This window comes from Rutidosis leptorrhynchoides, chromosome 10 (genome assembly GCF_046630445.1).
Source record: "Rutidosis leptorrhynchoides isolate AG116_Rl617_1_P2 chromosome 10, CSIRO_AGI_Rlap_v1, whole genome shotgun sequence".
In the NCBI taxonomy this organism is placed as follows: Eukaryota; Viridiplantae; Streptophyta; class Magnoliopsida; order Asterales; family Asteraceae; genus Rutidosis; species Rutidosis leptorrhynchoides.
In genome coordinates, this window is record NC_092342.1 from 356,751,439 (window position 1) to 356,777,338 (window position 25,900).

A 25,900-nucleotide genomic window follows, 5' to 3' on the forward strand; every position below is an offset into this window, starting at 1 on the left:
TGATTTTGAAATTTTTTTGAACTGGTATGACTAATATCGAAGTAAGAAGGATGATGGTGTTATTATCATCAAACAAGTATTCTCTCGGAGGAATGAGTATCAAGTAAGATTCTTGGGTAGTCTTTAATATAGAATTTGAATCGCTGAAGTGACGAGATACAATTTCCTTTATGTATCGTTGTGCAGGTTTATCCATTATATCGGTTCCTTTCATGGCTAGAAAGTGAGCAGTTTTGGTGAGACGGTCATCAATAACCCAGATAATGTCCTAACTGCCTACCGTTTTCGGTAGCTTCATGATGAAATCCATTGTTATTTCTTCCCATTTTCATTGTGGGATTTCGGGTTGTTGAAGTAACCCAAATGGCTTTTGGCTCACCATTCTAGCGAGGTATACGAATAATCTTCTTACTATAAATAACTTTCGATTTCATCCTTGAAAGCCAGTCCGTTCTAACTATTTCATCAAAGCTTCCTAACTTGATGAGTATTAGGTTAATCCTAAAGTCCATTCCAACTATTGCATCAAGCTTCCCAAATTGATGGGTGTTAGGTTAATCTTAAGGTTCATTCCAACCAATCCTTATTATACTACCATGAAAAATTATATCAATCATCTCAAATAACATCTACTTGTGCGTAGGTAACTAATCCTTTTCAACTACTACTTTAAAACTTCCAAGTTTTATTGACATGAGGTCATCTCCAAATGACCCACCTGTTAATTTTAAGGTTTTACCTTAAATTATTCTTCTATCTCTGCCAGCTTACCATTAGCTTGTCCTATAGAATACTTAACTCTAAGGGTTTTTAATGGCTTATTAGTCATAACACTAAGGTTCTTAGATATAAGGTTCCTATCGCTCTAGTATTAAACAACTTAGAGACGATAAAACGTTGTGATGAAACGTACCCTAACTAAAATCAGGATCCATGCGAGTCTCCATAGCTGAGATAACGATTGCTCTACCGCAAGTAAGTCCAAAGTCTTTTTTTTTCCTATTTGAGAACTTTTTCCTTAAGTGTCTAGGGTATCTATATCTATAAAAAAATATCGAGTTATCAATTTTGCAATCAAGACCCTCCTTGTACAGTATCTGGACTATGTGGTTGTCCTTTCCCTTACCTCTAACAGACCATAATGCGTATACTCAAGTGATTCCCACCAAAAATTTTTTTAAATCACTTCATATTCCTTATATAGTAGCATTGGGACTTCTGCATGATTTACTTCAATATAATCACGCTGGCCTGGCGTCATTATATTGTACTAAATCATACGTTCATTCCAATATCACTCCATATGGTCAATGTAACGTGATCACTTCAAGTTCTACTCAATTTCATCTAATGGTGCTTTATCTATGATATCTCAAAACAAAATCTACATAATTAATCTCACAGCTTCTCTGTGTGGGTGCGTAGGCTCCGTAGGTCATGCATCAATGCCTAAATGTCCCGAAATTTTCTTCAAAATGTTCGGGCTAAGGTAATGTCGTTATGTTCCTTTCTAGAAATTCAATCTGGGTCTCGTGTCGAGTTGTACCTGTAGTAAGTAGTAATACGATATGTCTTGAGGCGACTCCCAAGTCTTTGGGTATGGCTGTGCATCAGTAGAAGACACTATGACCTTGTGAAAGGAGATGCCTTCCCGACTTCTCCAGTGCCTAAGAGTGTTAGGGACCTAAATCCGGAAGTGTCGTTAGATCGTCGAGCAGTGGTGAAGGGTGAAAGAGATAAGTGACGGTCATGAAAGCGTACGTGATACGGGTCAACTTGCAGGGACTGAACAACCTTCTAATGTTCATACGTTGTACGTGGCTAATTAGGGTGCGGTTTCTCCGACAAGTCCTCACATATCTCCTTCTCCGAGGATCAACTTTAGTGGGTGGGTAATTAGAGGGGTACTCTCCCTAGATTGCGTGAAGTAATGTTTCGATCTCTGGAACGGTGGAACGGTAGTAGCAGGTGGACTACAATACTAGTCCTTAGGATTAGACGAGTGAGAAAAGGGTTCAGAAAAATATCTGAACTAGGAAAGATAAATTTTCCAAGTCGGTACAGCGAAATAGCAGACATGTAGCAAGAACGTAATCAGGCATAATAACTACAACAGCCTAGGTCGTCTACAGGAATACATAGCATGGCAATATAAGCAGTATCAAACAGAAGTAACATGCAATCAAAAGCATATAGTAGCATGCAGTAACGAGAATAAGCAGTAGCATACAGCAAGATCATATAGCAGTAAAAGTAAGCAGTAGCATGCAGCAGTTCCGCAGAAACAAGTAAACGAGTAAGTTGTAGATTAGTCATATTAGCGAATCCTACTCGACTTGGTTAAGACTCACTAATGCAACCTAATTCCCTACAACCAATGCTCTGATACCAAATGTGATGTCCCGTACAAAATCAATGTGTACGGATCATCAACAACAGGTCCATTACATGGTATAATACTACATGCTGTTTCAAAACAAGTTTTGCATTCATTAAAGGGTAACATTTTTACCAAAGTCAAATGTTTTACAAAGGATAACGTGCTTCTACGAATAGAAAGCATTAGTACGTGACACAAAGGTCATTACAAAGCCATTGTTCAAATGTAGCATAAGTTGTGAATGCAAAGAAAAAGTTCCATGATTGAGACATCTCTAAACAATGCAGCAGAAGTCTACACAGTGAGTCTATAATAGCAAGTCTTTAACATTAAGACTATAACAGCAAGTCTAACAGCAACGTTTAAGCACCTGAGAAATACATGTTTAAAAAGGTCAACACGAATGTTGGTGAGCTATAGTTTGTTTGTAATCAGTAATGTAATGTAGACCACGAGATTTAAGTGCTTCAAGCAGCATTTCAAATCAGTATTTCAAATCAGTAAATCAAAACAGTATGATAAAGTATATGCTTATCCGTGGGCACCCGGTAACTAACTTAACGTAATATTACCCCATAAAGTACACTTGGTGAGTGTGTATGTTCTTGAAGTATTAAACACCCGTTAAATGCTAGCGCGACTAGCCCGAGTGGGGATGTCAAACCCTATGGATCCATATCTATTATTCGCGTTCACCGGTTCAAAAACCAATGATTAAACGTTACCGTGCTAAGGGGAATCTTTGTGCCGTTATATCACCCACACATATATAAAGTTTAAGTACTCGTGTCTAGTATGTAAAACATAAAAAGCGCATGTATTCTCAGTCCCAAAAATAGTTAAAGTAAAAAGGGAAGCTATAACTCACAGTGAAAGTGCAGTAAAGTCGATACGAAAAAGTAGGCAAGTAGTAAGTCGGTCCGAAAGGTCCTCAACCTAGGCCAAAGGTTACTAAGTCAGTAAATTATCCCAGAAGGTTTAAAAGTGAGTAAATTAAGTCTTAAGTATCATCATCATCATCATCATCGTACGTAGAAAGTAAAGTAAGTTTTCAATCAAGAATAGAGATCGAAACAAAGGATGACTTCGTTCAGCTGCTACGACGTCTATACAAACTGAAATGATGCTTGGTTAGTGGTCAAGGCTCCGTATGTGAATCCTTTTATCGCTATCCAATTTTCAGATCCTAACTCGATGTTGTTTGACCGTCGTTACAAAGGCGTCGTGATTTTTGGAAGGCTATAAATCCTAAACCGTATATCAGATTTAGGAGAGTCTTAAACGAAAAGTCATCTACTCGAACCGAACTATCTGGAAATTAACTTTTACAGAAGCCCAGGAGTCTGATCAGATCCTAAAAAACAGAAAACAAGTGCTCTGGCGGGTTTCTTGGTGTTTGATGCTCATCACGGTTCTCATCCTTGATGCGTATAAGCCTCAAGTGTACAACTCTTGATGTTTTAACATCACTTTAACCAAGGTTTAACCATCAACACACAAGAGTCAAGACTAAGAAATAAAATACAACTCATTTAAGAGTTCAAGCAAGATGATGAACCAAAGTTACATCAAGTTCTTAGTTTCGACACAAGTACAAGTTCTATTAAGCTATAAACTTTGAATCAAACTAAATAAGCAAGACCTTAAGTTATAGAACTTAGATCTTAGCTAAGTATTAAAGACCTTAGACTAAAAAGTCTAGATCTCATGTTCTTGGTGAAACCCTAAGTCATAACACTTAGACTTTCAACTTTTACACAACCATAAGTTATGAAACTTAGATCTTGTAAAGTAGGATGAATATAAGCTAATGAGCTTTTGTTTAAACAAAGCAGAAGACTATAAGTTACACAACTTAGATCACACATAAAAATGAAACCCTACGCTAGAGAGCTTGGATTCCTAATGTGATGACCCGAAAATTTCTGACCAAATTTAAACTTAATCTTTAACGTTTCCGACACGATAAGCAAAGTCTATGAAGTTGAATCCTAAAATTCATGAACTATTCAAATACCCTTTGATTGTTCTCAACGATTCGCGAACAAATATATGTAAATAGATACATATATATACTATAACTTGAAAACGTAACAAAGTGTTATGAAAACGATACTGTACATTAACCTTATTGGTTTGATTATCTGATTGATATATTTAACTACGGAGGTAAAAGATTATGCCAAACAATTGAATTAAAAGATATTTATTGAGTCCCTTAAAGATTATGATATTATTACGAGTCTCTGTTGTGAGGTCCACGTTGATTTGGGAAATCGTTCATTTTTAACGATATTCGAAATAAATGGTAAAGTGTTTGTTTAAATAACGTAATTTGGAGACATACAATAATAAGGAATATTAACAGTTGGAATTAGATATATGAATAACTTGTGATATGTATTTTAAAACGTATATATTAATATTGAAAATATATAAAATATAATATTAAACTGGTCATAAAACGAATTGTTATTATATATATACTAACAAATAGCGAGATAATGATTTATAGAAGTAAATGACCAAAATACTCGAAAGTTTAAGATATACTTTGAGTGGTATAGTTTAGGGATAATTTAAGGCTATATTTTGACAAAGGTACGTGACACGAAACGTAAAATGCAAGTTTTCTTAGCGTACGAAAATGCGTTCGAGAAACTGGAACCGGGACATGAGTCGAGTGATGACGTACGACTTATCGGAACAAAAATTACAAGTTAACTATGCACGTGAATTTAATATAATATATAATTAATTATTTAAATTAAATATATTATATATATTATATAAAAATATGTCGACAAGCTAAAAGTTAAAAAATTGTGAGCTGGATTTTGGGGCCATGCGATCGCATGAGAAATAGGCATAAAACCCATGCGATTGCATGGGGTCTGAAATCTGGCCACATCTATAAATTCGATCGTTTTTCTGATTTATGATGCATTCTTCACTTCTATCTATCTCATACTCCCTCTATATTATTATTATTATTATTATTATTATTATTATTATTATTATTATTATTATTATTATTATTATTATTATTATTATTATTATTATTATTAAGATTAATATTATTATTATTAATCTTAATCTTATTATTAATATTTTTAGATATCGTTATTATTAGTATTATACATAAAATACTACGACGAGGGTATGAACGTGTCACTTTCAAAATGGGTTTCGAGCGGGATAGAGCTAAGGAAATTATGGGTTATAGCTATGGAGGTTATGGGTAATATTCGTGGGTAATATTCGTAAGTCAAACCTAGTGTTTATCATCTCCGTTACGTCTACGTACTTTCCTACAATATTGAATCTCAATATTGATACGTAAGCACTCATATTTTATCTTTTATATATTAATTGTGTATCCATGTCTAGTGCTCGAGTATATATATTTATGCATGCTTGTATGCTAAATTTCGTCGTTAAACAGTTATGATGAATCACGAAGTAAATACATATATTACTGATAAAAGGTATATGATATGCATGTTTTTGGAAAGCTGGCAAAAAACCAATAACTTTTCATTTAGAAATCGCTTAATTTCGGTGAACGAATTAAAAGATATGATCAACTGAATTATGATTGACATTAATTGAAATTGCTTTTGAATCTGCAATTAATATTTAAACCACTTGTTTGTAAGATTGATAAATTAGATTTTTGAATATTACCAGCCGAGTAAATGAATCCTTATATAAGGCACGTCTCGTTTTGTTGAACTATTGTCAAAATTGACTTTTTGAAACGACTTTGGATAACTATTGTATGTCGATCTCGAGCATTAGGATTGTGATACACTATAACCTGACCTAGCTTGATAGACATTTATTGACCAACATATGTTCTCTAGGTTGAGATCTACGATTATTTGGTAATCCGAGTTTCGATCACATTTTGGTGAACGACTTTATATGCTGCTAAGGTGAGTTTTATTAATCCCTTTTTAATTGTTTTTGAAATATATATTTTTGAGCTGAGAATACATGCACTTTATTTTAAACGCAATGGATACAAGTACATACTAAATTCTACACTGAGTTTGAACCGAAAATCCCTTAGCTTTGGTAACTGTTAACTGCCAGTTATAAGAACTGGTGGGCGCGAGTAGTAGTATATGGATCCATAGGGCTTGATATCCCCATCCGAGCTAGAGCACTAGCCTTTTAATGGACGTATGCTATTTGAGAAGCGTACACGTTGGTTTGCGTGTATTATTAAGATGATTATACAAAGGGTACAAATTATATATACGTTAAGTTTAGTTACCAGGGTGCTCAATTTCGTAGAATATTTTGATAAACGTTTCTGGATTGAACAACTGAAATCTTGTGATCCACCTTTATATACTGATTATGCACAACATTAAAACTATGAACTCACCAACCTTTGTGTTGACACTTGTTAGCATGTTTATTCTCAGGTTCCCTAGAAGTCTTCCGCTGTTTGCTTATATGTTAGACAAGCTATGTGCATGGAGTCATACATGGCATATTTTTCAAGGAAACGTTGCATTCACCAAATCATCACCATGTATCTTATTTTGACTGCATTGTCAACGGAAGTATTATTGTAAATAATTATATTACGGTAATTGTCTATATGTAGAAATCATCAGATGTCAAAAACCTTTTATTTGAATATTCATTTATGGTGTGCCTTTTCAAAAGAATGCAATATTTACAAAATGTATCATATAGAGGTCAAATACCTCGCAATGAAATCGATGAATCACGTGTTCGTCCAAGTGGATTTAGAGCGATCATCATAGGTGGTATCAGAGCGTTGGTCCTAGTGAACTAGGTCTTGCATTAGTGTGTCTAACTGATAGTTGTTAGGATGCATTAGTAAGTCTGGACTTCGACCATGTCTGCATGTCAAAAGTTTTGCTTATCATTTTTTGTCGGAAATTACCTGCTTATCATTCCTAGTATAGACATGTTTTACTGCATTGATTGCATAAATAGTGTATAGACAAAATTCATATCTTAGCGTATCTGTTACTGTAAACTTTTCCTGACATCTTCCGAAAATTTCTCCGTGATTTATGGAATTTGGTATTATATATACATATGTAAATTATGTATTGAAGAATACCAAACTAAATTCTATAATCTAATTCATATAAAAAAATTTATCTCCCTAATTATACAAGATGGATTCCGTATCTAGTTCAAATTCCTTAAACTCTGACAGCTATTCCGATATGGATATTCACCTGAATTCCGAAGACAGTGTAACCGGAATGGATCAACCAATTAGCCATCATCTATTCTGGATGAATTGGGGATGGGTTCGTAGCCTACTTAATTATTGGAGACAAGAAGAAGGCGATCCCTTCCATCCACCACATTGCCCTCTTGGCGAAGAACCTGATGCACTTACTGGCGAACCTGTTCGTAACACCATTTTCACCCTCATTTCCAGAACAGCTTGCAACGACTACGTAATATCCAATATTGTAAATCTTATTCATCCGCTTGTCCGAACCGCCAATCATCCGGGGGTAGTAGAAGAAGTCAACGAGCTTCGTGCTCGGGTAGTGGCTTTGGAGAATATGGTGCAAGGGTTACGAACACCAGCAACAGCACCAACAGCATAACTGGTACCACCATCATCAACACCAACAGTATCATTACCACCACCAACAATAACATCCCCATCACACGCCTCAACATCACAATCTGTGCCTCGGATATCAACATCATACTCACCATAGGTATCAAGGAGTACCAAAAACAATAAATGATGAAGTATTGATTCATAACTTCATCGGAGAAATATTCTACGGCGATTAGGTAATCTCTAAAATCTTAGAGATTTTTTATCCCAGTTATAACCGTAAATCAGATGAATAGAAATGATAGAAGGAAGAATAGAAACCCTGACAAGAATTGTGCGTAAGGTACAAGCTAGACTTGTTTTACCAACAACATCAATAGTACCCTTAGCCTCACCAGCACAGTCAGTACTGTCAACATCGCCTCTAACATCACAAGCTCTGCCAGTTCAAGAAAGCACCGTGGACATCATTACGAGACAACAACGAGTATATTGTATCAATGAGTTATGAAGTAATAACTCAATTCCTCTAAAGAATTTATATGTATATCTTATATATATATATATATATATATATATATATATATATATATATATATATATATATATATATATATATATAATTTTAAAACCATCATAAATCTTTTCGTACTAAGCTATTATGTATGAATTGAAAAAGGGTAAATATTACTCAGTTAATTCATATTACTAATATGATATAAGGTACATCTTTCATTAATAACTTAGCCATCGTTAACTACAATCTCTGTTTCAAATTAATAAATTCCATTCCTAACAAACCAAGTGTATTATTCAATTACATAATTGATTTTACATTTTCATTTTCGATGTACTCGAAACTTTCCAGAAAATAAAATCTGTACCTTGTAAGGTTCACAAAGATTCCACAAGCATCAACATCCTTCACCGAGAAATAAGAATAAATAATGAAGTATCGATTACATTAGCGAAATACTCCGCAAAGATTATGTAATCTTTAATGTTTTAGAGATTAATAATTTCTAAGTCAAGTCGAAAATCAAATGAGCTTAATATGATATTAACTCATTAAATTTGTATTAGATTTGAAAAAAAATATATACATACATATATTTTCATAAAGACGGTAATAAAAATTCTTTTGTACAAAGTATTAATTGTGAAATCTTTAACGGGTAGGTACTACTCGAGAAATATTTAAGTTCACAATTAATATGTTACACTGTACATTCTTCAATTTTGATTCAAAAATCATTAACTATACTCACTATCTTCACAATGATACACAATCATTTCATACAAATTCAATCACATATTCTGATATCGACAGATCAGAATCCAAGCCATAACTCTGAACCGGTGACATCATTCTTAGATCTCTACATCTTTCAAAGCTATACTTTGACTTCAAAACTATGCAAGATCCTTTAGCATTGTTTTTACTGAAAATAACCTTGAAATTCCTTTTCAAAGTATCCAGTATTATCAACCATTCAACCAGTTAACGACGACCTTTCAGACTTGTAATTTTGGCATATACGTTTTCGTTACTGGGGAACCTTTTATGTTCCACCACATTAGAAGTAAATTTACCAACAACTTCATTGATCCTTGACCTTCCGAAAAATCCTTATACTCATTGAAACTGTATCATGTACTCATCCACATCTTGTAACGGCAATTGCCATACCAACTATCGGGAATTAGCAATCAGTATTTTGAAATCTTGTAGCACGTCTACGCTAACAGTTATATGTGTACATATAACGTCTACCTCCTGGACTTACATACTTCGAATGTGAAGTTTCCGAAAAACACCCCAAACTATTAAACTAGTTCTCCGAATTTTGGAAAAATGTTGATGAAGCAGCAAAAACTGTAAACGACCTTAACAGTCAAAAGTTTGATGATAAAGAATAGTATGGTGGTAAAGCTGAGAAAAAGAGAAGGGTTGGAATTGAAAAACGGATTGAGCAGACCATGAAGGAGGCTGTGGACAAATCACAAAGACTAAATCTACCTTCAAAGAATCCAAATGATTCAGAGTCTGCTGAAATCATTAGCGAATACCTTGCTCCTTACTCTAAAACCTTTGCGGACAATATTCTTCATCATCATCTTATCTTAAATATTCTAAGATATCATTGTATCTCCCATTATAAATATCCTCTATATTTCTGAAGATATTTTTCGAAACCATTCTTATCTGAAATCATTACCTCTTCACGCTATCTGTGTTACATCATAAAAGAAACTATTTTAGTTTCTAAAATATGAAAAATTCAAAAAAATGGATGTTTTGAAGTAATGTTGGGAACTGAAGCATGAGTTAGTATAATATAATGACACTTGATCAACGTGATTATATTACAGTAAGTCATGTTGAGTTTCTAATGGAACGTGACAAAGGTTCACAGATCACACCCCCATCATGAACCATGTTACATAACTTTTTCATTCTATTTAACCTCTAAACATATCAAGAAAATATTTTTTTTGATGATTCGGTTTTTTTCGAGGTATTCTAGTAATTTGACAAGTCAGATTGTGCCATTACCGTGTCTTTCTTAAAATATTAATCATGTTCATTCCGAAATTCATACTTACGAATTCCGGACCATTATTCGCTTGACTTAAAGTCGGGAAGACAAAACGAAAGCATGAAGCTCCGAAATATAATGGAAAATATAAAGCCCAAAAACAACCCTGAAATTACAAACCGTGTATATCAATGCGTATAGCAATATAAAGACACGGGAGAATGAAAAACAATATAACTCCAAGGTAATAGTAGAAGAAAATAACCTCATCTGGTGGCAGATGAAAAAGAAGAATGAATGATATGATAGCCAAGAAAATATCAAGAATCAGAACTGAATGAAGCATTTTCACAAATCTTTTGTAAGTATAAAATAAGGAAGAAGATTATAGGAGTGGTGAAAATAAATGAAACGAAAGAGGTCAATTTATAGCAAAATATCAGACATAGCAATCAAGGCAGATTACGCATTTAATCAAAGGAAATCCTAATTTCCTTAAATTCCGAAGAATCAAATCTTATTTAAATTATGAAGATTTTCTATTCCTTAAATTCCGGAAATCAATCGTTACTACGTCAAGAGATAAGACGAATCTCTATTCTCCATTTCACTCTATTACGATAACTTCCCTCATACGCTTCGAGTAATTGGATTTTTTGTATCCATATTATTCAACGATGATAAAAATTCTATTTATCAACACATATTCGTCATGAAAACATTTTTATTGTTAGCCATGACGACCTCACTCAAATTTCGGGACAAAATTTCTTTAACGGGGAGGTACTGTGATGACCCGGAAATTTCTGACCAAATTTAAACTTAATCTTTAACGTTTCCGACACGATAAACAAAGTCTATGAAGTTGAATCCTAAAATTCATGAACTATTCAAATACCTTTGATTGTTCTCAACGATTCGCGAACAAATATATGTAAATAGATACATATATATACTATAACTTGAATACGTAACAAAGTGTTATGAAAACGATACTGCGCATTAACCTTATTGGTTTGATTATCTGATTGATATATTTAACTACGGAGTTAAAAGATTATGCCAAATGATTGAATTAAAATATATTTATTGAGTCCCTTAAAGATTATGATATTATTACGAGTCTCTGTTGTGAGGTCCACGTTGATTTGGGAAATCGTTCATTTTTAACGATATTCTAAATAAATGGTAAAGTGTTTGTTTAAATAACGTAATTTGGAGACATACAATAATAAGGAATATTAACAGTTGGAATTAGATATATGAATAACTTGTGATATGTATTTTAAAACGTATATATTAATATTGAAAATATATAAAATATAATATTAAACTGGTTATAAAACGAATTGTTAATATATATATATATATATATATATATATATATATATATATATATATATATATATATATATATATATATATATATATATATATATATATATATATATATATATATATATATTAACAAATAGTGAGATAATAATTTATAGAAGTAAATAACCAAAATACTCGAAAGTTTAAGATATACTTTGAGTGGTATAGTTTAGGGATAATTTAAGGCTATATTTTGACAAAGGTACGTGACACGAAACGTAAAATGCAAGTTTTCTAAGCGTACAAAAATGCGTTCGAGAAACCGGAACCGGGACATGAGTCGAGTGATGACGTACGACTTATCGGAATAAAAATTACAAGTCAACTATGCATGTGAATTTAATATAATATATAATTAATTATTTAAATTAAATATATTATATATATTATATAAAAATATGTCGACAAGCGAAAAGTTAAAAAATTGTGAGCTGGATTTTGGGGCCATGCGATCGCATGAGAAATAGGCATAAAACCCATTCGATCGCATGGGGTCTGAAATCTGGCCACATCTATAAATTCGATCGTTTTTCTGATTTATGATGCATTCTTCACGTCTATCTATCTCATACTCCCTCCATATTATTATTATTATTATTATTATTATTATTATTATTATTATTATTATTATTAAGATTAATATTATTATTATTAATCTTATTATTATTATTAGTATTTTTAGATATCGTTATTATTAGTATTATACATAAAATACTACGACGAGGTTATGAACGTGTCACTTTCAAAATGGGTTTCGAGCGGGATAGAGCTATGGAAATTATGGGTTATAGCTATGGAGGTTATGGGTAATATTCGTAGGTAATATTCGCAAGTCAAACCAAGTGTTTATCATCTCCGTTACGTCTACGTACTTTTCTACAATATTGAATCTCAATATTGATACGTAAGCACTCATATTTTATCTTTTATATATTAATTGTGTATCCATGTCTAGTGCTCGAGTATATATATTTATGCATGCTTGTATGCTAAATTTTGTCATTAAACAATTATGATGAATCACGAAGTAAATACATATATTACTGATAAAAGGTATATGATATGCATGTTTTTGGAAAGCTGGCGAAAAACCAATAACTTTTCATTTAGAAATCGCGTAATTTCGGTGAACGAATTAAAAGATATGATCAACTGAATTATGATTGACATTAATTGAAATTGCTTTTGAATCTGAAATTAATATTTAAACTACTTGTTTGTAAGATTGATAAATTGGATTTTTGAATATTACCAGCCGAGTAAATGAATCCTTATATAAGGCACGTCTTGTTTTGTTGAACTATTGTCAAAATTGACTTTTTGAAACGACTTTGGATAACTATTGTATGTCGATCTCGAGCATTAGGATTGTGATACACTATGACCTGACCTAGCTTGATAGAAATTTATTGACCAACATATGTTCTCTAGATTGAGATCTACAGTTATTTGGTAATCCGAGTTTCGATCACATTTTGGTGAACGACTTTATATGCTGCTAAGGTGAGTTTCATTGATCCATTTTTAATTGTTTTTGCAATATATATTTTTGGGCTGAGAATACATGCACTTTATTTTAAACGCAATGGATACAAGTACATACTAAATTCTACACTGAGTTTGAACCGAAAATCCCTTAGCTTTGGCAACTGTTAACTGCCAGTTATAAGAACTGGTGGGCGCGAGTAGTAGTATATGGATCCATAGGGCTTGATATCCCCGTCCGAGCTAGAGCACTAGCCTTTTAACGGACGTATGCTATTTGAGAAGCGTACACGTTGGTTTGCGTGTATTATTAAGATGATTATACAAAGGGTACAAATTATATATACGTTAAGTTTAGTTACCAGGGTGCTCAATTTCGTAGAATATTTTGATAAACGTTTCTGGATTGAACAACTGAAATCTTGTGATCCACCTTTATATACAGATTATGCGCAACATTAAAACTATGAACTCACCAACCTTTGTGTTGACACTTGTTAGCATGTTTATTCTCAGGTTCCCTAGAAGTCTTCCGCTGTTTGCTTATATGTTAGACAAGCTATGTGCATGGAGTCATACATGGCATATTTTTCAAGGAAACGTTGCATTCACCAAATCATCACCATGTATCTTATTTTGACTGCATTGTCAATGGAAGTATTATTGTAAATAATTATATTACGGTGATTGTCTTTTTGTAGAAATCATCAGATGTCGAAAACCTTTTATTTAAATATTCATTTATGGTGTGCCTTTTCAAAAGAATGCAATGTTTACAAAACGTATCATATAGAGGTCAAATACCTCGCAATGAAATCGATGAATGACATGTTCGTCCAAGTGGATTTAGAGCGATCGTCACACCTAACAACACTTATGAGATCTCAAGCTAGTAAGCTTGTATCTTTTGTTTAATGAAAACACAAGTCACAAATCTAAGGTACAACAAATTAAAGGAGATCATAAGTTAATAAATTTTGATCTTAACTAACTTTTTGAGAAATCTCAAGCTAGTAAGCTTGTATTTCAAACTTTTTTGAAGATCTATAAAGTAAAGAGTTGGATCTACAAACTACATGAAGATCATAAACATGAGTTTTGATCTTTTAACACAATTAAAGAGATCTTAAGTTAATAACTTAAATCTAACAAGATTATGAAGATTCAAAGCTAAAAAGCTTGAATCCTTCATGTTCTTGAAAACTTTTCAAAACAAACTTTGAATCTTACAAGAGTTATGAAGATTCAAGTTACAAAACTTGAATCCTTGATTATGATGATGATGATTCACGAAAATAAGGAAGAAAAAGAAGAAAATAAAATCAAGAACACTTACAAGTTCTTCAAAGTTTGAGAGAAAAGTTAGAGTGAGAAGCAACTAGAGAGAAAAGTGTGTGTGTTTTTGAGAGAAAATGAATGAAGTTTGAATGAAATGGTGGTGGTGGGGTGGTATAGCCGACGATTTTGGGAGCAAAAGGGGGGGGGGGGGCGACCATTTGCTTTTCATGGTGGTGGTACAATGGTGATGTTAATATGTTGGGTGGCATGGCATGTGGGGTTAAATGTTGTAAGTATAGTACATAAGCATGCATGAGGGATTTTGTCTTAATACTTACATGGGCTAGTTATTAATTACATGTGCTAATTAATCCACTAATTAGTCCACTAAGTTGAGTAGGTTGGGCCATGGAAGTCCATTAAGGTAAAAGTCCATTAAGGTAACTGGTGAGCATTAGTAAACACTAAGCGTAATAAAATAACCACCAAGCCAAGTAATTGTCATAAATACATAACAATTATGTTTACGTAGTCATAATATTCCAATTATGACAAAAGTTTAACGTGTACCAAGTACGTAGCTCGTTTTAAACAATAAGTGACACTAATGGTCGTAAATGCATTCGAGGATCAAGTTAAGTAACTAAGTACTTAATAAAACGTTGCAAGGCATTACGAAAGTAATTAACATAAATAACGATCCCAGAATATAATCTAACTCAATACGCACAAATACGCAGTTTCGTGAAAGTATAAAATATAATTATAAGTCAAAAAAGTCAGGTCGTTACATATGTATAGGTGTATAGATATATAGTTTTATGAGCCCGTCCGATAGACGAAAATGTAATAATATGATTTGGCACCCGTTTAATATATTTTCGCAAATATTATTTTGCAACTGGTGAAGTTGCTACAGATACATACACTAAATTTTTTTATGAGCCCGTCCGTTGAACGGAATTTGTAAAAATACGATTTCCTAATAATGATAACTATAAAACATATTTTATCCAACAAATTTGACCAAAAAATTAATGTGACATACCTTTTTTTTTTTGTTAAATAAAATAAAATAGTCGTCCTATTTCTATGAAGTACGTGATTTTTTTTTCCCAAGTTAGCATAATAGAGATTATTGCTTGGATTTTTAAGTTTAATAGATATATTTGTTAAATAAATCCAATTTTCATAATCCTATTAACTAATACGTGGCCTTTTTTTATCTCTGTTATTTGGATCAAGTTAATTAATAAATAATTATTTTTATTAAAGATATTTTAATTGATTTATGATGTCATCTAAGTGGGTTAGATTTATTTCTATTTTCTTTTTAATTTTTTTCAATAAAGGAAAATGACGATTTCTGATGTCATCATTATAGCATTTTAATATTAACTATAGATTACGAGGTTAGTCAGCCATTTATGTTTTTTACGTAATTGGTCATTCACATTTACATTATTTACATGGTTGGTCCTTCACCTAATACTCTAATAGTCGTTAAATTTTTTCATTAAATTTAGTTAAGGAATTTACTATGACATATCTTCATCTTCATAAGTGCCTTTCACCTTCATTTTATTTCATTTCATTTCAATATATACTAAGAACATCTTTAATCCTTCGAGACGTGTTGGCGTGCTGCTGGGTGAGGGTGGGATGCTTGATGGGCGTGCTGACAAACTGCTGATTAATGGGTGGCGTGCTCAGTTGCGTATTGCTTGGTATAGGTGAAGTATTTTTTATTTCTTTTTAATTTTTCTTTCATTTTCTTGATTTTAATATATTTTTTAATTGTTTATATTATTATTTTGTAAATTATAAAAAATAAATAAATTTAATAAATCACACAACATAAAGTTAATAATACGATTACAATAATATAAAAGTCCTAAAAAATAAAAGATTACAATAAAAATTCATTAAAAAGCATTACAATAATTAAATAGTCCTTAAATGGTGGCATAAATTTGGTGGAAGATTTCATATATGCTCGGTTAAGTCGGCATGAAGTGCATTATACACATCATTGTCGCTCGTGTTGCTCGAGTACTATTTCGATTCCTAACAAAAAGGTTGGTTTTCTGGCTCTCTTAAATACTCTTCGTCGAGTAAAGTTATAGCAAAATCGTTATCCTTATGGATCATGTTTTGCAATAGAATACAAGGGTATAAAATGCGGGACATTTTTTTGGCTTTCCAAGATCGTCCAGGCACACGTAATATTTTGAATTTACCTTGAAGAATACCGAATGTGTGCTCGACATTCTTTCGTTCACTTTCTTGAAATCGTGTAAACTTTGCAGCTGGGTCGTCAGTTGGGGATGAATATGCTTTAATAAGTGTAGCCCAATCCGGATAAATACCATCAGCGAGATAATAACCATGCATGTAGTCATGACTATTTACTGTAAATGATGAAGGTGGAGCGGTACCGTTATTAATAGAATCAAACAATGGTGATTGGTTTAACACATTGATATCATTGTTGGAACCTCCAACACCAAAATAGGCGTGCCATGTCCACATATCATATGAAGCTACAATTTCGAGAATAAGAGTTGGTTTTTTGTGATGACCACTTATGTATTGCCCTTTCCATGCAACAGGACAATTCTTCCATTCCCAATGCATGAAATCGATGCTCCCAAGCATCCCCCTAAAACCATGTTTTGTTTCATGCGATGCGTATATCCGTTAAATATCGTGTGAAATTGGATTTCGTAAATACTATTTTTGGTACAAATCAGTAACACACAAACAAAAGTTGTCTAAACAGTTTAATGATGTTTACTCACTCATATGAAAATATTCGTCCCATATATCACCTCCTGTACCGTAGGCCAACTGGCGTAACGCAGATGTGCATTTTTGATAGATATTAAAACTTTGAAGACCACACGCGTCGTATTTTTCTTTAAAAAATTCAAAGTGCGGGTAAAGGATTAATAGAGCATTCAGATATACCATGTTATAATACGCATGAATAATTGTGATTGCATTCTAAATCGTCTTTTAAATTTGTGACATGAAACGTAGAATTATCAGAAAAATAGTCATTCCATAGATGTTGAGCTGCACCTTCGCGATCCCTACGAAGATACATTCGGGGTGCTCGTGGAGGTCTCTAACTTGAGCCTTCACCGGCTTCTTGGTCTAGCTCTTCGGCGCATGAGCGCATAACATTTAATAAAAATTTCATCGTCCAAAGAATCATCGTCGACAATGTGTAAAAAGGCATCCATTTGGAGTAATGTTTTGTTTAGAAATCGGAAGAGTATAGAGAAATGAAAGTTAATTTTGAAAGTATGTTTGTGTTGTATTTATAGATTAAAAAGGTTTTATTTATTTATTATAACCGTTGCGAATAGACCGTTTGTATAATATATGTATTAGAATTCAAATGAAATAAGCCAATAATCAACCTATACGTCGACCAAAAACCTCTTGCATGCAGTATTTTTCTCTGTGTAAACATCCAGCACGCCGACCCATATAACCACCAACACGCCACGTTAGCCACCAGTTGGTGGCATGTTTCTGGCACTTCAACTCTAACACGCTATGGTTAGAGAAGGTCTAATAGTCATGCTAATTTTGGTCGTTTTATATATGGGATTATCGGATTTGGTCTTTTTTGACAAGAATTTAAATATATACTAGTCATGCTAATTTTGATCGTTTTATATATGGGATTAGGTCATTTTGGCAAGGAAATAAAGAGTCATATTTGAAGGGTAAAACTTATAATTGTTTACGACCCGAGAGACCCCTTAGTAAGTAAGAGGATAACAAGCAAAGAGTTATGATTTCATTTCTTTTTGAGATTGAAATAAAGTTCTGGGGGTAGGTATAATGAACGCAGACCAAGTCAAGAAAAGGACTTCCTTACTGTTAGTCTTAATTACTAGTAAAAGTTGTAACTATTCAGGGGTACGAAGAGTAACTTAGGGGCAAAAATGTAAGTATTCAATTTCATAAAGAATGTTACGATTCAATAAAGGAGTTTTAAAATGTAAAACTCACCAGATTTTTTTTACCGGAATTTATCTTTTTTTTCACCGGGAGTTAGGTTTCTCCGTAATCACCGTTCAACTCGAAATAATTTTACGAACAAAATGCAGCTCCCTATATTTGAAATAGATCTTTTTTCTAAGCGAAAAACATTTTCTATAAATTGTATATCTACCTACTTATAAGAATGAGGGTTTACTGTTCATAGGCTGCCTCCATCCTTGCTAGCAGCTGCTTTCATTCTGCCACATCGACCCTTTTTATCAGCAGCTACTTCCACCCTCAACCGTTCACCATTTTTGTTATCTAGATGACCTCGAATGGCAAGACACATTCAGGGAGTTTTACTGCTTGTTCTCTTTTAGGATGATCTTAAGAATTTCACCACAATCTGAAGCAGAAAATTATGCGCCGCCAAATGTTTCTCCATTTGGCAGCGCATATTATTGATTTTAAAATTTTGTATTTAGTGAAGAGATATTAGTTTCAAAACTATATGCATTATACAAAATTATAATGTGAGTGAAATAATAGGCTTTAAAACTATTTATACCATGCTAAGTCATGCTTAAACAAAAATTATAATATGATAGAAATTCAAAACGTTTAAAAAGAACATTAAAATGAGTAAAATACCATTTTCATCATCTAGACGACCTCAAATGGCAAGACTCCTTCAGAGAGTCTTGCTCTTTGTTCTCTTTTAAGGTAATATAAGGAATTTCATCACAATATGAAACCAAAATTATACGCCACCAAATGATGCTCCATTGAGCGACGCATATTAATGAGTTAAAATTTGTATTTAGTGAAGTGATATTAGTTTCAAAATTATATGCGTTATACAAAATTATAATGTGAGAGAAATAAGGCTTTGAAACTATTTACACCATGCGAAGTCATGCTTTAACAAAATAATAATGTGATAGTAATTCAAAACGTTTAAAAAGAACATTAAAATGAGTAAAATACCATTCTTGTCATCTAAACGACCTCGACTTGCAAGACACTTTCAGGGAGTCTTGCCCCTTGTTCTCTTTTAGGGTGACCTTAAAATTTTTAGCACAATTTGAAACTGAAAATTATGCGCCGCCGAATGTTTCTCCATTTGGCGGCGCATATTAAAGAGTTAAAATTTGTATTTAGTAAAGTGATATTAGTTTCTAAATTATATGCGTCATACATAATTACAATGTAAGTGAAATAATAGGCCTTAAATCTATTTGTACCGTGCAAAGTCATGCTTAATAAAACAAAAATTATAATATGATAGAAATTCAAAACGATTAAAAAGAACATTAAAATGAGTAAAATACCATTTTCGTCATCTAGACAACCTCGAATGGTAAGACACCTTCAGGGAGTCTTGCTCCTTGTTCTCTTTTAAGGCGATCTAAGGAATTTAAGCACAATCTGAAAACGAAAACTATGCGCCGCCAAATGTTAGTCTATTTGGCGGCGCATATTAATGAGTTAAAATTTGTATTTAGTAATGTGATATTAATTTTAAAATTATATGCGTTATACATAATTACAATGTGAGTGAAATAATAATCCTTAAAACTATTTATACCATGCTGCTTAAACAAAAATAATAATTTGATTGAAATTCAAAACTTTGTGAAAGAATATAAATATGAGTAAAATACCATCTCCAAACAACTTCAAATGGCAAGACACCTTTTGGGAGTCTTGCTCCTTGTTCGCTTTTAGAGTGATCTTAGTAATTTAAGCACAATCTGAAATCAAAAGTTATGCGTAGCCAAAAGTTACTCCATTTGAAGGCGCATATTAATGAATTAAAATTTGTATTTAGCGATGTGATATTAGTCTCAAAATTATATGCGTTATACATAATTACAATGTGAGTGAAATAATAGGCCTAAAAACTATTTATACCATGCTAAGTCATGCTTGAAAAAATTAATTTGATATAAACTCAAACGTTTAAAAAGAACATTAAAATGAGTAAAATACCATTTTCGTCACCTAGACGACTTTGAATGGCAAGACACCTTCTGGGAATCTTGCTCCATGTTCTCTTTTAGCGTGATCTTAAAAATTTCAGCACAATCTAAAACCGAATTATGCGCCGTCAAATGTTACACCATTTGACGACTCATAATAATGAGTTCAAAATTTATATTTAGTGAGACGATATTAGTTATTTGGCAGTGCATAATAATGAGTTCAAAATTTATATTTAGTGAGATGATATTAGTTATACATAACTATAAAGTGAGTGAAACAATAGGACTTAAAACTCTTTATACCATGCTAAGTCATGCTTAAATAAAAATAATAATAAGATATAAATTTAAAACGTTTAAAAATAACATTAAGATGAGTAAAATATCATTTACGTCATCTAGACGACCTCGAATGCAAAGACACCTTCAGGGAGTCTTGCTCCCTGTTCTCTTTTAGGGCGGTCTTAGCAATTTCAGCACAATCTGAAATCGAAAATCATGCGCCGCCAAATGTTACTCTATTTGGCGGCGCATATTAATGAGCTAAATTTTGTATATAGTGATTTGATATTAGTCTCAAAATTGTATGCGTTATAAATAATTATAATGTGAGTGAAATAATAGCCCTAAACACTATTTATACCATGCTAAGTCATGCTTAAACAAAAATAATAATATGATAGAAATTTAAAACGTTTAAAAAGAACATTAAAAACAGTAGAATACCATTTTCGTCATCTAGACAACCTCGAATGAATAGACACCTTCGGGGAGTCTTGTTCTGAAATGTCCCATTCTTATTGATTAAAAACGTTCCATATTAATTGATTTTGTTGCGAGGTTTTGACCTCTATATGAGACGTTTTCAAAGACTGCATTCATTTTAAAACAAACCATAACCTTTATTTCATCAATAAAGGTCTAAAAAGCCTTACGTAGATTATCAAATAATGATAATCAAAAATATACTGTTTACACACGACTATTACATAATGGTTTACAATACAAATATGTTACAATGAAATAAGTTTCTTGAATGCAGTTTTTACACAATATCATACAAGCATGGACTCCAAATATTGTCCTTATTTAAGTATGCGACAGCGGTAGCTCTTAATAATCATCTGAGAATAAACATGCTTAAAACGTCAACAAAAATGTTGGTGAGTTATAGGTTTAACCTATATATATCAAATCGTAACAATAGACCACAAGATTTCATATTTCAATACACATCCCATACATAGAGATAAAAATCATTTATATGGTGAACACCTGGTAACCGACATTAACAAGATGCATATATAAGAATATCCCCATCATTCCGGGACACCCTTCGGATATGATATAAATTTCGAAGTACTAAAGCATCCGGTACTTTGGATGGGGTTTGTTAGGCCCAATAGATCTATCTTTAGGATTCGCGTCAATTAGGGTGTCTGTTCCCTAATTCTTAGATTACCAGACTTAATAAAAAGGGGCATATTCGATTTCGATAATTCAACCATAGAATGTAGTTTCACGTACTTGTGTCTATTTTGTAAATCATTTATAAAACCTGCATGTATTCTCCTCTCAAAAATATTAGATTTTAAAAGTGGGACTATAACTCACTTTCACAGATTTTTACTTCGTCGGGAAGTAAGACTTGGCCACTGATCGATTCATGAACCTATAACAAATATGTACATATATATCAAAGTATATTCAAAATATATTTACAACACTTTTAATACATTTTGATGTTTTAAGTTTATTAAGTCAGCTGTCCTCGTTAGTAACCTACAACTAGTTGTCCAACGTTAGATGTACAGAAAAAAATTGATATATATTATCTAGAATCAATCCACGACCCAGTGTATACACGTCTCTGGCTAGATCACAACTCAAAGTATATATATTTTTGGAATCAACCTCAACTCTATATAGCTAACTCCCACATTACTGCATATAGAGTGTCTATGGTTGTTCCAAATAATATATACACATGGGTTGATATGATATGTCAAAACATTTGCATACGTGTCTATGGTATCCCAAGATTATATAATATATTAGAATACATGTATAATACAATATAAGTTAGCTAGGATATAATTAATATAGATTTGTTACCAATTTTCACGTTGCTACAACAAGAAAAATTATCCAATCTTGTTTTACCCATAACTTCTTCATTTTAAATCCGTTTTGAGTGAATCAAATTGCTATGGTTTCATATTGAAATCTATTTTATGAATCTAAACAGAAAAAGTATAGGTTTATAGTCGGAAATATAAGTTACAAGTAGTTTTTGTAAAGGTAGTCATTTCAGTCGAAAGAACGACGTCTAGATGACCATTTTAGAAAACATACTTCCACTTTGAGTTTAACCATGATTTTTGGATATAGTTTCATGTTCATAATAAAAATCATTTTCCCAGAAGAATAAATTTTAAATCAAAGTTTATCATAGTTTTTAATTAACTAACCCAAAACAGCCCGCGGTGTTACTACGACGGCGTATGTCCGGTTTTACAGTGTTCTTCGTGTTTCCAGGTTTTAAATCATTAAGTTAGCATATCATATAGATATATAAAATGTGTTTAGTTGATTTTAAAAGTCAAGTTAGAAGGATTAACTTTTGTTTGCGAACAAGTTTAGAATTAACTAAACTATGTTCTAGTGATTACAAGTTTAAACCTTCGAATAAGATAGCTTTATATGTATGAATCGAATGATGTTATAAAAATCATTACTACCTCAAGTTTTCTGGATAAAGCTACTGAAAATGAGAAAAATGGATCTAGCTTCAAAGGATCCTTGGATGGCTTGAAAGTTCTTGAAGCAGAATCATGACACGAAAACAAGTTCAAGTAAGATTTCCACTCGAAATAAGATTGTTATAGTTATAGAAATTGAATCAAAGTTTGAATATGAGTATTACCTTGTATTAGAAAGATATCTTACTGTAAATAATAAAGATTTCTTGAGGTTGGATGATCACTCTATAAGATTGGAAGTAAGCTAGCAAACTTGGAAGTATTCTTGATTTTATGAAACTAGAACTTGTAGAATTTATGAAGAACACTTAGAACTTGAAGATAGAACTTGAGAGAGATCAATTAGATGAAAAAAATTGAAGAATGAAAGTGTTTGTAGGTGTTTTTGGTCGTTGGTGTATGGATTAGATATAAAGGATATGTAATTTTGTTTTCATGTAAATAAGTCATGAATGATTACTCATATTTTTGTAATTTTATGAGATATTTCATGCTAGTTGCCAAATGATGGTTCCCACATATGTTAGGTGACTCACATGGGCTGCTAAGAGCTGATCATTGGAGTGTATATACAAATAGTACATACATCTAAAAGCTGTGTATTGTACGAGTACGAATACGGGTGCATACGAGTAGAATTGTTGATGAAACTGAACGAGGATGTAATTGTAAGCATTTTTGTTAAGTAGAAGTATTTTGATAAGTGTCTTGATGTCTTTAAAAAGTGTATGAATACATATTAAAACACTACATGTATATACATTTTAACTGAGTCGTTAAGTCATCGTTAGTCGTTACATGTAAGGTGTTGTTTTGAAACCTTTAGGTTAACGATCTTGTTAAATGTTGTTAACCCAATGTTTATAATATCAAATGAGATTTTAAATTATTATATTATCATGATATTATGATGTACGAATATCTCTTAATATGATATATATACATTAAATGTCGTTACAACGATAATCGTTACATATATGTCTCGTTTCAAAATCATTAAGTTAGTAGTCTTGTTTTTTACATATGTAGTTCATTGTTAATATACTTAATGATATGTTTACTTATCATAATATCATGTTAACTATATATATAACCATATATATGTCATCATATAGTTTTTACAAGTTTTAACGTTCGTGAATCACCGATCAACTTGGGTGGTTAATTGTCTATATGAAACCTATTTCAATTAATCAAGTCTTAACAAGTTTAATTGCTTAACATGTTGAAAACATTTAATCATGTAAATATCAATTTCATTTAATATATAAAAACATGGAAAAGTTCGGGTCACTACAGTACCTACCCGTTAAATAAATTTCGTCCCGAATTTTTAAGCTGTTGAAAGTGTTGACGAATCTTCTGGAAATAGATGCGGGTATTTCTTCTTCATCTGATCTTCACGCTCCCAGGTGAACTCGGGTCCTCTATGAGCATTCCATCGAACCTTAACAATCGGTATCTTGTTTTGTTTAAGTCTCTTAACCTCACGATCCATTATTTCGACGGGTTCTTCAATGAATTGAAGTTTTTCATTGATTTGGATTTCGTCCAACGGAATAGTGAGATCTTCTTTAGCAAAACATTTCTTCAAATTTGAGACGTGGAAAGTGTTATGTACATTCGCAAGTTGTTGAGGTAACTCAAGTTGGTAAGCTACTGGTCCGACACGATCAATAATCTTGAATGGTCCAATATACCTTGGATTTAATTTCCCCCGTTTACCAAATCGAACAACACCTTTCCAAGGTGTAACCTTAAGCATGACCATCTCTCCAATTTCAAATTCTTTGTATTTTCTTTTAATGTCGGCGTAGCTCTTTTGTCGACTTTGGGCGGTTTTCAACCGTTGTTGAATGTGGATGATCTTCTCGGTAGTTTCTTGTATTATCTCCGGACCCGTAATCTGTCTATCCCCTACTTCGCTCCAACAAATCGGAGACCTGAACTTTCTACCATAAAGTGCTTCAAACGGCGCAATCTCAATGCTTGAATGATAGCTGTTGTTGTAGGAAAATTCTGCTAACAGTAGATGTCGATCCCAACTGTTTCTGAAATCTATAACACATGCTCGTAGCATGTCTTCAAGTGTTTATATCGTCCTTTCGCTCTGCCCATCAGTTTGTGGATGATAGGCAGTACTCATGTCTAGACGAGTTCCTAATGCTTGCTGTAATGTCTGCCAGAATCTTGAAATAAATCTGCCATCCCTATCAGAGATAATAGAGATTGGTATTCCATGTCTGGAGACGACTTCCTTCAAATATAGTCGTGCTAACTTCTCCATCTTGTCATCTTCTCTTATTGGCAGAAAGTGTGCTGACTTGGTGAGACGATCAACTATTACCCAAATAGTATCATAACCACTTGCAGTCCTTGGTAATTTAGTAATGAAATCCATGGTAATGTTTTCCCATTTCCATTTCGGGATTTCAGGTTGTTGTAGTAGACCTGATGGTTTCTGATGTTCAGCTTTGACCTTAGAACACGTCAAACATTCTCCTACATATTTAGTA

The 25,900-nt window shown here is 32.6% G+C and overlaps 1 protein-coding gene across 1 annotated transcript; it reads right to left on the reverse strand.

Annotated features, from left to right (window-relative positions):
- Positions 1 to 16,702: 16,702 nt before the first annotated feature.
- Positions 16,703 to 17,272, reverse strand: LOC139871519 (uncharacterized). The gene has a single exon (XM_071859218.1). It carries the CDS (start codon positions 17,270 to 17,272, stop codon positions 16,703 to 16,705), a length of 570 nt encoding a protein of 189 aa, XP_071715319.1.
- Between the last annotated feature and the right edge of the window lie 8,628 nt (positions 17,273 to 25,900).

What these genes read in the sequence shown, in the direction of transcription:
- LOC139871519 (XM_071859218.1), bottom strand. Translation starts at nt 17,272, where the DNA reads ATGCATTGGGAATGGAAGAATTGTCCTGTTGCATGGAAAGGGCAATAC.